This window comes from Monodelphis domestica, chromosome 2 (assembly GCF_027887165.1).
Source record: "Monodelphis domestica isolate mMonDom1 chromosome 2, mMonDom1.pri, whole genome shotgun sequence".
Lineage (NCBI taxonomy): Eukaryota > Metazoa > Chordata > Mammalia > Didelphimorphia > Didelphidae > Monodelphis > Monodelphis domestica.
Window position 1 is genome coordinate 537,187,871 of NC_077228.1, and position 12,436 is coordinate 537,200,306.

The 12,436-nt window shown below is 42.3% G+C and overlaps 1 protein-coding gene across 1 annotated transcript in view; it reads left to right on the forward strand.

Annotated features, from left to right (window-relative positions):
* Positions 1-4,054: 4,054 nt before the first annotated feature.
* Positions 4,055-12,436, forward strand: part of IQCA1 (IQ motif containing with AAA domain 1) — a 231,767-nt gene continuing 223,385 nt past the window's right edge. Inside the window, exon 1 of the mRNA XM_056814786.1 lies at positions 4,055-4,372. Coding sequence (XP_056670764.1) covers positions 4,362-4,372 — 11 coding nt within the window. The 5' untranslated portion in view covers positions 4,055-4,361. The remainder of the gene's footprint in view (positions 4,373-12,436) is intronic.

A 12,436-nucleotide genomic window follows, 5' to 3' on the forward strand; every position in this document is an offset into this window, starting at 1 on the left:
AGACTCCATATGTGTCTTGCAGGCACCTTTATTTACATGTTGTCTTCTCCATTGGACTGTGACATCCCTGAAGGCAGGGACTTCCCCTTCCTCCACATTTCTTTATACCATTAACAGAGCAGAGGGCTTGGTATGTGGTAGTCACTGAATAAATTATTGCTGACCGCCTGGCAAGTGTCTAGAAAGCTGGCCTTGGAATCAAGACTTGGTTTCTGACACTTCCTTGCTGTGTGCCCCAAAGTCACTTGTTTGATGTCTCGGTGCCCGAGACCATCAGCAGCAGAGCAGTGAGTAGAGAGAGATTTCTCACAGAGTTAAAACCACAATCAAGTCATCCCCCAGAAGTTCTTTTTCTCAAGTCTTCAGAGGGTCTTTTGGGATTCCTGTGTTTTAAAGGTTGGCTTTAACCAAGAAACCGGGACCCTGTGGAGCAGAGTCTCCTCTGTGAGTCCCATTTTGACTTCCGAAGTGGGCAAACTCCCTCCTTCCCTAAAATGAGTTTCCTAATATAGCTGATGGTCTGGATAGCAAACTTTTGCATGCATATGCGTGCACTGCCCCATCTGACTCTGATAATCACCGAAGAGCATCTTTAAGGTCCCTCCAGTTTGAACGTTCCCTCATCTGCAGACTACATATTTTCCACTCTTATGTGGACGTGACCATTCTTCTTCTAATTCATTTGATCTTAACATTCTGCCCATTTGGATGGATTATTAAGAGATTGGTTCAAGTCACATGTTATCATTAATTCGTTTTCTGAAAATCCAATGAACAATCCACTTGGAAAATGGCCAACAACGGGAGTTAAACCCTTGCTGTAATGCTCACTGAAAAACATCTGGTGTATGTTCATTGCAATCTGTTTTGACTTGCTCAAGATTTATGATTATGGATATCTTTGGAAGCACCATGCTAGGTGACTGAAGAGCCAAATGTCAGTCAACAATGGATGACCCAGAGGAAATTCAATGGCAATCTTGAGGAGACGTTTCCCTATAAAACAGATTCCGTTTGAATCCATCCTAGACCTTGAATCCACATGAAGCTTCTAAATATTCAGCTCTGGTCACATCTGCCCTTGACACAAGTGTCCACTGGCTTGCTATTACCTAACTAAGGTTTCCCAAGTCTGGCACAACAGCAATAGGAATGGGCTCATTCTTGCAAATAAATATCTGCTCACTTAGTTCTTATTGCAGAAACATATGTGGAAGGGACCTTAGAGAGCATCTGGTCAAACACCTTTTTTTTTTTTTACAATTGAGGAAGCTAAGGCACAGCATAGTAGGTGATTTATCCAGGACCACATTGCTAGGCAGTATGAATGAGGCTGTCATCTGTGTAGGTGCCAAGTGACAGAGTTGAATGCTACAGCACAGGGACAATGGCAAATGACTAATAATAACAGAGAGGCAACACAGTGCCCTGGAGTCAGAGGATTAGGTTTTAAACCTGTCTCTACCTATGCGACTTTGGGCAAGATTCTTCACTTCCTTGTGCCTCACTTTCCTCTTCTGTAAAAGGAGAGGGTTGACCTGTGAGGACCCTGTCCACTTTTGATCTAGGGTCCTATGATAATAACAGAATAATTTACATTCATGCAGACTTTCCTCCCAACTCTGATGGAAGGCAGATGGGGCAATGATCATCAATCACATTTTACAGTTGTATAAACCGAGGCTCACGAAGATGAACAAATTTGCCCATGGTGACACAACCATGAAGTGTCAGTGGTAAGATGGACACCAAGTCTCCTACCTCCTAGTCCAGCTGTCTCTCCACTACACTTTCCAGTCACAGGAGTTTGCACATAAGGTTTACTGGCATGTATGTAAGGGTGAGATTCGGCTCAATTACCCCAGCCCACTTCATGTCAATGATAAGATGCCACAAGCTTTACTCGGGTGAGACTATGTCTCCATCACTAGATTGAGCAAACTTCACTTAGACTGTTTGAAAAGTATTTAAAAGCCATTGTATGAATTTGAAAGGCAATAATAGGGCTGTTCTGACTGTGTGAGAAACTTGGTTACAGTGTGGTGAGGACCCTGCAGCTCTGGGGTGAGTTGGGAAGAAGAGCACGTCACTAGAGTCTACTTCGACATGGACTGTGTACTTCTGGGACAATGTTCTCACTCACACCTTCAGGAGGGTGGGACACAGGGTGGGTCATTCAAGGGTTTTTCTCCTTTTGATAAAACTTTCTTGTATAATATGGTGCAGGGTGTGCTCCAAAGAGGTATGGTGTTGGATGGCCACAATGCTTGCATTCCCCCAGGGTTCTTGGGTAGAGGCTCCAGCTTACCCAGAGAGAGCGAGCATCCCCTCAAGGGTTCCTAAACCCTTCAGGTCTGTCCCCTGGACAGAGAGGCTGCAATAGACTCTGTTGAACACTTTGCTGAAATCAGAGTTCATCCAATCTGTTATTTTGCTGAATGACTGACTAGTAGCCTCAACAAAGAAAGAATGAGCTTGTCTGGTTTGACAAGAATGAGGTTTGTCTGGCAAAACCTGTTCTTGAGGAAATCAGACAGGTTGATTTTCCCAGTTGTACTTCCCTTTTGAAAGGCTCATTAAACCTTGGGATGGTGGCATGTGTCTGTAATCTGTGCTGCTGGGAGAGCCCTGAAGCTGAGGAATGGCTTGAGTTTAGGAGTTCTGAGCTACAATAGGAGAACTATCCTGAGGCCAGCAGCAATACAGCAAAGCTCAGAGGCTGAAAATGGGAGGTCAAAGCTAATAGTCGAATTGGGCTGTGGATGGCAAATGGATTTCCAGTCTGGACCATTTAGAAACCCAGATTCTCTCTATCTCTCCCTCCCTCCCCCTCTGCCTCTTTCTCTGTGTGTCTCTCTCCCTCTCTGTCACTCTGTGTGTGTGTCTCTGTCTCTGTCTCTCCCCCCCTCTCTCTGTCTTTGTCTGTGTCTCTCCTCTCTCTCTGTCTCTCTTCCTCCCTCATTCCCTTTCTCACCCTGTCTCCTCCTCTCTCCTTCCTCCTCCTCTTCTTTCTGTCTCTCTCTGTCTGTCTCTGTCTCTGTCTGTGTCTCCCCCCTCTCTCTGTCTTTGTCTGTGTCTCTCCTCTCTCTCTGTCTCTCTTCCTCCCTCAGTCCCTTTCTCACCCTGTCTCCTCCTCTCTCCTTCCCCTCCTCTTCTTTCTCTGTCTCTCCCCCTCCCATCTCCATCTCTGTCTCTGTCTCCCCTCTCTCTCTGTCTCTCTTCCTCCCTCAGTCCCTTTCTCACCCTGTCTCCTCCTCTCTCCTTCCCCTCCTCTTCTTTCTCTGTATCCCCCCCCCATCTCCATCTCTGTCTCTGTCTCCCCTCTCTCTCTGTCTCTCTTCCTCCCTCGGTCCCTTTCTCACCCTGTCTCCTCCTCTCTCCTTCCCCTCCTCTTCTTTCTCTGTATCCCCCCCCCCCATCTCCATCTCTGTCTCTGTCTCCCCTCTCTCTCTGTCTCTCTTCCTCCCTCGGTCCCTTTCTCACCCTGTCTCCTCCTCTCTCCTTCCCCTCCTCTTCTTTCTCTGTCTCTCCCCCTCCCATCTCCATCTCTGTCTCTGTCTCCCCCCCTCCATCTCCATCTCTGTCTCTGTCTCCCCTCTCTCTCTGTCTCTCTTTCTCCCTCGGTCCCTTTCTCACCCTGTCTTCTCCTCTCTCCTTCCTCCTCCTCTTCTTTCTCTGTCTCTTTCCCCTTCCCCCTGCCCCTTTCTATGTCTCCTCTCTCCTTCCTCCTCCTCCTCCACCTCCTCTCTCTCTCTCCCCACACTCTTACACGCACTCTCTTATACTCTCTAGTCATTAATCATCTCTTTATTAATACATTCTAAGAGTTTTCCTAGAAATCCATACAAAACCACCAGTTTACAGTGCTTGAATGTTCCTTTTCACGGGGGGGGGGGTGCGGGGGGGGAAGAGGGCGGTAATTCTAGTCCTCTGAATCCTTAAACGTTTTCCCCAGTTTTCATCTGAGAGGCAAGGTGAGGGGGCGGGACCAGGGTCAAGGGGCGGGGCTTCGCTGCGAGCCAGTTCGGAGATCAGGTGCGTGAGGGAATAGGAAGGGCTGCATTGAGGAGTTCTGACTAAGGGGAGCCGCTTCCTTCCTTTCCCGTCGCCAGTGGTTCAATCCGCCCAGCACGCACTGGCGTCGCCTCCATGGTAACCATGGGAGCCAGCGGGACGCGGAAAGGGCCGGAGGGAGAGAGGCAGAGCGCAGGTGCAGCGTCCCGTTGCTCAGCAGCAGCCCGTGTGTCCCCAAGGTTCCGAACTCCGTTGCTGCCGCCCCTCTCCCCTTTTCCGGGAAGCTCCTACTCTAACCTGGGCCCAGCGCGGCCCGACTCTCTTAGGAGCGAACCCCAAGCCGCACCATGTCTAACGCGTGAGTATCTGACGCGCGAAGGGCAGGAAGAAGAGTTGGGACTTCCCGTGCACCTTAAGCCCCACAGGCAACCTCAATGTTCAGGGATAAATCAGAGGGAGGGGGAAGGAGACGGAAGTAGATAGAGTTCTAGAGCTGACCTCGGACAGTTTCTTGGTGCAAACCCCGCGCCTCTCACCCCCTTTCGTCCTCCCACCCCCGTCCCAAGTCATTTAGCACGTAGAGCCCAAGAAATTAGACCAGAAAGAATCATAGGAGCATAGATTTGGAGCTGGAAAACCCCTCCGAAGCGATTTAGTACAACCCACTCATTTTACAGATGGAGAAACTGAGCCCTAGAGACGTGCCCAAGGTCACACGGGTGACCTAGTGCTAGGATTCGAGCCCAGGTCCTCAGATCCCAAATCCAGTGCTCTTTTCACAGCGTCAGTCTCTGAGCTTGTTGAATTCAGATCTCTCTTGGGGCACTGAAAAAGTGGTGGGTTGGAGTCAGTTCAAGGGTGATCATTAACTCCTAGAGCTGTCTGTCTGCCTCAACACTTTTCTAGAGTTCATCTTAGTATCATTGGCTTATCCCCTGGGTTGGAAAAGTGAGCTTCCAAAATTTGAGGTCCCCTCTGGTGACATCTCAGCTCTGTGGCTTGCTTGAGTGTTGACAAGCTGAGGATATCCAGAGGAGAGTCAGTGGGATCCTGGGAAGGGTCTGAAGTTCCTGTGAGTCAGCAAAAGGAATGAACTAGTGATGTTGAGCCTGGAGAAGCAAGGACTTATGAGGAAGGTGGTGGTTTTCTCCAAGTATCTGTGGCACTTTCGTGTGGAAGAGAGATTAACCTTGTTCCAAGCCTTGGACCCCAGAGGGCAGAATCAGAAGCAATGGGGGTGGGAGTGGGGAATGAAAAATAGGCATGTTTAAACTGAACAAATTCCTCCGAACTGTGTGTGATAGCAGAACAACACATTCAGTGCTGCTCCACCTCTCACTGAAAATTTGTGTCAAAAATAAATCAACATCATTTGTATATACTTCAGAACTCCAGCTCACCTTATAATCCTCAAGATTCCTTCTGGCTCTGAATGATGCCTGTCTCTTGTTCCCTCTGATTTTTCCCCACTCCCCTTTAGAAATAAGCCATATACATCATTCCTGTTCAGGATTTCCTAGATAACTGATTACATATTACTCAAAAAATTTAAAAATCAGTTAAGCATGTATAATGATGAAATTGGGATTTTGAATAAATAAGAGTTATAAAAAGTGTTTGTTGATTATTATCCTTTAAATCAGGAAAAATTAGCATCTTTTTAACAATTTTGTTTAATTGGATATTAGTAAAGAGAGGAAAATGTGGAAGGGAAAGAGGTAAGGAGAGTGCCTAGCCCACCCTAAATGCAGATCCAGTAAAATGAAGCTCACTCCCTGACAGAGTTCTAATCTCCTCATGGGAATCCTAGTCACTCACCAGCAAGCTGGGCAGGATCCAGGTAAGGTCCCAATGCAGAAAAACCTTCCTGAGCTAAGCTCTCCCAGGCTCCAAGAAGCTCCAAATCCGAAAGTCAAAGTCCCGAAGCTGAAACTCCAGTTGAAAGGCCCAAAGCTCCAAGTCAAAATCAAAGTCCAAAAGCCCCAAGGAGCCATCCTCCGAAGAAGAGGTCCAAAGGAGAAGGTCCAAGGAGCAGATACTCCAAAGACAAATTCCAAAGGAGAAGTAGTCTCCTTTTGGACAGGAAGTTCAGGACTTTTTATAGTCCCTTTCTCACATCATTTCCTGTCCCTTCCCCACTTGACAGGAACCAATTTACCTAATACTGCCCAGGGGAAGGGTCTGTAGTAGCCTCTGGAGTTGTCACCCACTCTAGTAAGTGACTTGTGAACTCTCATACTTAGAGACTGGGAAGGTACTAAGTAGGGCTACTTAAGTTTTTGAGTGTTTAACTTAAAAGTTGCTGATTGATAGACAAAGAGAGCTTGATTCACTCTTCACACATGTCTTAAGTATATGTTCTTTTCCAGGGTTTATGCTAGGTGCTGGGGATCCAAATACTGAAACAGATAGTCTCTGACCTCAGGGAGGTTGCATTCTGATAGTCTTCCCATTAGTGGTGATAAACTAAAGCTGTGAGATCACTAAGGGAGAAGATATATAGAGAATGGAAAAGGGTCCAGGATAGAGTTTTGGATAATACTGGTATTAAGAGGGAAGAAAAGAATTTGGATGAGGAGAGGAAGAAAGACAGGAGAGATGAGTTAGACAGCTAACATGAATGCAGTGTGAAGGAAGAAATGTATGAAATGGAGGGAATAATCAATAGTGTCCAATGTTAGGGTTGTCTAGCTCAGAAAAGGTAACTGAATTTGGCCTTTAGAAACTCATTGCTGAAACAGCTCTTCGAGTTCACCAAAATGGTGGGAACTAAAATCAGATTGCAAGCAGTTTCAGAGTAAATAGGGAGTAAAGGTGGCGATAGAGGGATAGTGAGAAGGTAGGGTCTGTAGGCTCCCTTCTAGCAGGCTGTCAATGAAATAAGAAGTCAGATAGTACAAAGGGATGAGAGGGTCAAGAGAAAGCATTAATATAAGAGATACTGGAATATATTTAGAGGCTGAGGTGAAGGGTTCATTTGGAAGATACAGAAGAAAGAAGGGATGGCTGGTGGAACCACACACTGGCAGAGCAGAATGACATGGGGAGAAGGCTACAGGTAGAAAGGCATTTTCTTGTTTGAAGCTGGAGGGAAGGAGGAGAGCCAGGGCATGTAGAGAAGAGTTCTAATATGTTGGCAGAGTGGAATTAAGAATTTCTTTCACATAGCCTGTCTCTCTCTTTTTTAATAATCTTTTTAGATTTTTTCTTTTTTACATAGCAAGTATTTTTAATTTTTTAATTTAATTATTAATTACATATTAATACTTAATTATTTTTAAAATTAACCTGCCCTTCCTACTACTAACCCACCCTCTCATTGAGCAGATTAAAAGAGAAAAACTCAAAACCCAAAAATGAGTCCCTCAATACCTTGATTTCTTTAAGGAGTCAGTGTGGGCTGGTGAAAAAAGCCTTTGTTCTGAAGGAAGAAGCCCTGCTTCTGAACCTTTGCTTAGCCACTTACTAAGGTGTTCATCTTGGGCAAATCACCTGACTTTCCTGGGCCTCAGTTTCCTCTATTTTTAAAAATAATGGGATTAAGCTAGATGACCTCCATGGTCCTTTCAGCTCAACCTCTGATCCTGAGTCACTTCAGCTCAGTTTCCTCATTTATAAATTCAGGGAATTGGGCAAATAGCCTCTAAAATCTCTTGAGTGCTAGCTCTGTTATCTTTTGATCAGTTAGGGGAGAAGGGAAGCCTTCCCCTTAGACAGAGAAGGAGGGAATGGGGTACAGAACAAGTAGCTCAAAAAGGGCATAAGAAGGGTTGAACAGTAAGTATATAGGTTTTGTAGATAAGAGAAAAACAGAAACATTGTGAAGGTACAGCAGTGAGGGCCCTGATGCAAAATGAAATAAGCAGATCCAGGGGAACATTGTACACTGTAACAGCAATATTGTACAGTGATCAACTGTGAAAGATTTAGCTACTCTCAGTAGTACAATGATCTGGGGCAATTCTGAAGGACTTATGATAAAGAATGCTATCCATCTCCAGAGAAAGAACTATTAGAGTTAGCTGCAGATCAAAGCATGCTTTTTGCACATTAGTTTATTTACAATTTTATTTGGGAATTTTAGTTTTATATGAGCATTCTCTTACAAAAGTGACCAATATGGAAGTATATTTTGCATGTATAATTTATGTAAAATTGCTTACTATCTCTGAGAGGGAGGTTGAGGGAAGGAAACAATTTGGATCTTATAATTTTGGAAAATGTATGTTGAAAATTGTTATTACATGTAACTGGGAAAATAAAATATCTTTGAATTCAGAAAAAAAGAAATGGCTGGTCATTCCATTGAAGCTGAATAGGTAGGTAAGTAAAGTAAGTAAAGGCAGAAAATGATTGATTGACTAGAAGAGTACAAAGGAGCCTTGGAAATGGGAGTCTTGATGAAGGTGATGGACAGATTCATTGAAAGTGGGAGGGGGACAGATGGGAGGAGATAATATTAAACAAATGAATTCAAGAATGTAAAATCATGGTGACAGGATAGATGAGAGTAACAATGTTCACTTCAGAGGCAGATGACAGAAGCCACTGGAAACACATTTTCAAAAATGACAGCTCTAATTCTCCTTTTAAGGACAAGGGAAATTCTTATTCTCCACCCCTGCCCCCACATACCCCACCCTGTCCTTAAATCCAACCATTCTGTGGCATAAAGATGGGAGACAAAATACCAAGTTGAGGAGAAATTGGCTGGAAATTTATTGTGAAGGGGATTAATGTGTTATAAGCTTGGGAATATAGGAACTGGATTGTGGAGAGCTTTAAATCACTGTAATTTCCTGGACTTGGTGGAGGAGAAGTTGGAGTAAGAGACGAAGAATCAAAGGAGACACTGAAAGTATGATGTATATCCCTTTTGCCAAGGTGTATGTGGCTTCAGAACTTGGACAGCACCATCTACATCTGCTTGCACTAAAGCTGTACTGGTCCCTGATCAGAGTCAAATATAGATAACTGTTCAATGCTTTGGGGCAAATATATCTAAGACATGCTTCCTGCCCTCAAAGAAATTTTTGGCTAGAGGTGAAAGATACAGAATACCTAATAAATAAACAAATGAGGGACTATAAAAATGGAGTATTACATTTCAGGGGAAACAGAATTTTTAACTTGGCCAATCAGGAAAAGCTTCATGAAGATATAATAGGAGGGGCAGCTAGGTAGCCCAGTGGATCACACTCCAGGCCTGGAATTGGGAGATCCTGGATTCAAATGTGACCTTCGATACTTTCTAGATACTTGACTCTGGGCAGGTCACTTAAGCCCAATTGCCACTCTTCTGTCTTTGAATTCACACTGAAACAGAAGATAGAGGTTTAATAAAAAAAAGATATGATAGGAACTAGATATTGAAGGCAGGAATTAGATAAGTACAGCTAGGAGGAGGGGTGGGGAATGGTTCTAGGTCTACATCAGCAAGGGCGTAGAGTGGTGGTGTGGTACATGTGTGTTTGTGTGTGTGTGTGTATGATGGATTTGATAGGAATCACCATTTTAAAAAACCCTGAATTGGAAACCTCAGAATCACCACTGACTTGTTTCTCTCACTCACCTATATTCAGTGGGTTGCCAAGTATTTCTGATTATGTCTCCATAACATCTCCTGGACTTTTCTCTACCCCCACTACAAACTACCCTAGTTCAGAAACCTATCACGTCTTAGTTAGATTATTGTTATAGCCTCTTAAGTGGTTTCCTTACTTCAAGTCTCTCTCCTCCAATCCATCCTCTACACAGACACCAAACCAAACTCCTGAAATACTTCTGACTATGTCTCACCAATGCTCAGAGATCATTGGCAATGATCAAAATAGACAAAATGACAAAAATATTTGTTTCAAGATTTATCACATTTCCTTCTCATAGTCCACCCCCTATAGCAGGATGATAGGGATTTCTTTATTTCTATCCATAAACTCCCAAACTCTGGGGATCCTGAAGATAGTGGATTGATACTAAGGTTCACATGAAGGGAGGTGGTGATCCCATTGGGTAAAACATGTATGGTCCAAAACCTGGTGCAGGTCAAGGTGCAATCTCTGGAGGAGGGGGCAGGGCAATACTAATCACTGCTGAAGGTATCCATTAATGATCACTGGAAGGAAGGATAAAATAATTGGCAGAGCTTTCTTCAGCTACTGAAGGAAGAAAAACAATTATTCTTTGTTTGATCTAGTCATTTAATCAGTTTCCAGTCATTCAGTCAGTCAATAAGCATTTTTGAATCATCTACCAGGTGCCAGGCATGGTAGGGAGGCCACACACAAATAACCATATGAACAAATTATTTATAGAAGAAATGGGAAACAATCAGTAAAAGGAAGGCCCTAGGATCAAGAGGGATTTGGAAAGCCTTTCTCTAGGAGATGGGATTTTATCTTGGATTAGAAAGAAGCTAGGTAAGCCAACAGGCAATGATGAGGGGGACAATATTCTAAACATGAGATATAACAAAAAAAAATGACTGGTCAAGAGATGGAGTGTCTTGTGCAAAAAATAACAAAGGGGCGAATGTCTTTGGATCACAGAGTGCATGAGGCTGGGGAGGAGTATAATATGTAAGAACACCATTTCATGGAGTTATTATCTAGCTCACATGTTTCCATGTATCCTATAATATATTTTGCTCAATGCTTTTCTGAAATCTAGGTCAATGGTGTATATATATATATATATATATATATATATATATATATATATAATATATATATGTATATATATATAACATTATCCTGATTTATTACTTTAGTGACTGTGTCAAAAAAATGAAATAAATCAATTCTAGCCTGATCTATCCTTGATGAAGTCATACTGATTTGTTTTTCTTGAGGCTCACAAAAAATTTCTTTAAGGACCCTTTCTAGAATTTTCCCATGAATCAAAATCAAGCTCCTCGCACTATGGTGTGATTTGTATTTCCTTTATTTTTAGCCATTTGAAACAATCTTTCATATGGATGCTAATAGTTGACCATACATGCAATGGGAAAATGGGTCCTAAGCCATATGATTTTATTTTATTCCCCTAGATATCTTGAATATTATACCCTTATCAAAGGTATTCAAGGCAAAAAAAATTCTACCCTATATGACAGCTTCCCTTTATCTTGTTGCATTGATTTTGTTCATGTAAAAGTTTGTTGATTTTTTTATTGCTACACATAAATACTGTTGATTTGGGGATGTATATTTTCTAACTTGCAACTTCACTGCAATGATTAATTTATTCATTAACTTCCCTTGCTGATTCTCAACCCATCATGTTTGAGGCAAATAGATATTGTTTCCTCTTTGCCTTGGTTTATTACTCAAATTTCCTTCAATTGTCTTATTGTATTATTAGCATTTCTAAAATTATATTTATTTACATTGATGAAGGAGTCCTTACTTTATGCCTTTATTTACTAGGAAAACTTCTAGTAGTCTTTATTTGCAAATAAAATTTAAATTGTACTTACCTTAAAAATTGGACCTCCCTTACCCTTTGGAAAGATTTTTTTTTATTCCCTCTCTTCCTTGCTTCCTTATTTGCATCTTTTCTTTCTTAAAAATGGCATGTTGTAGGATGTCAGAGACTTTTTTCCTATAACTATGGATATAAATATGTGTTTGTGGAATGTTTTACTTTTAATGTGATAAATTTGCATTCATTGTTTTTCTAAGTTGAAATCTTCTTACATCTCTAAATACAATCTGATTAGAGTGAATACTTTGTAAAAAGATATATTGCTTTAGTTCTCTTGAAATTCAATTTTAAAAATTAATTTTTATCATTATCCTACTTCTTGCAGATTCCATTCTCTTTTTTTGAAAACTAGAATACAGTTTGCTCTTTTTCACCATGCCCACTCCATTGCTCAAATCTTTGAAATTTCATTGGCAATGAGGCAGTAATCATATTAGCCATTTCTTTCAGTACCAAATAATGTCATCTATCTGGATCAATGCTTAGCTATCAGCTTTTCTTGATATGACCTCCCTCTTAGTCATTTTTGTCCTATCATTTATAGGGCAAAGGTTGTTTCCCTTGGTAGAAAAAGGCCAAATCTAAATGAAAATGGAGCATTCCTTGCTGATCTTAGTTGCTAGTTACCATCATATTCATCCAAAGTTGTGGTTCTCTCCTTTCTTTGATGTTTTTTCCTCTATGGATCTTTAAAAAAGCAACAACAATTTACCTTCCAACTAATAATCAATACTGTGTATTGGTTGTAAGGTAGAAGAGCAGTTAGGACTAGGCAATGGGGGTTAAGTGACTTGCCTAAGGTCACAGAGCTAGAAAGAGTCTGAGGCCAGATTTGCAACAGACCTATCTCTCAATCTACTCAGCCACCTAGTTGCCCTCCTCCACCTCATGGAACTTTAAAACAATAACAACAACTCTTTTCTTATACTTAGCTTTT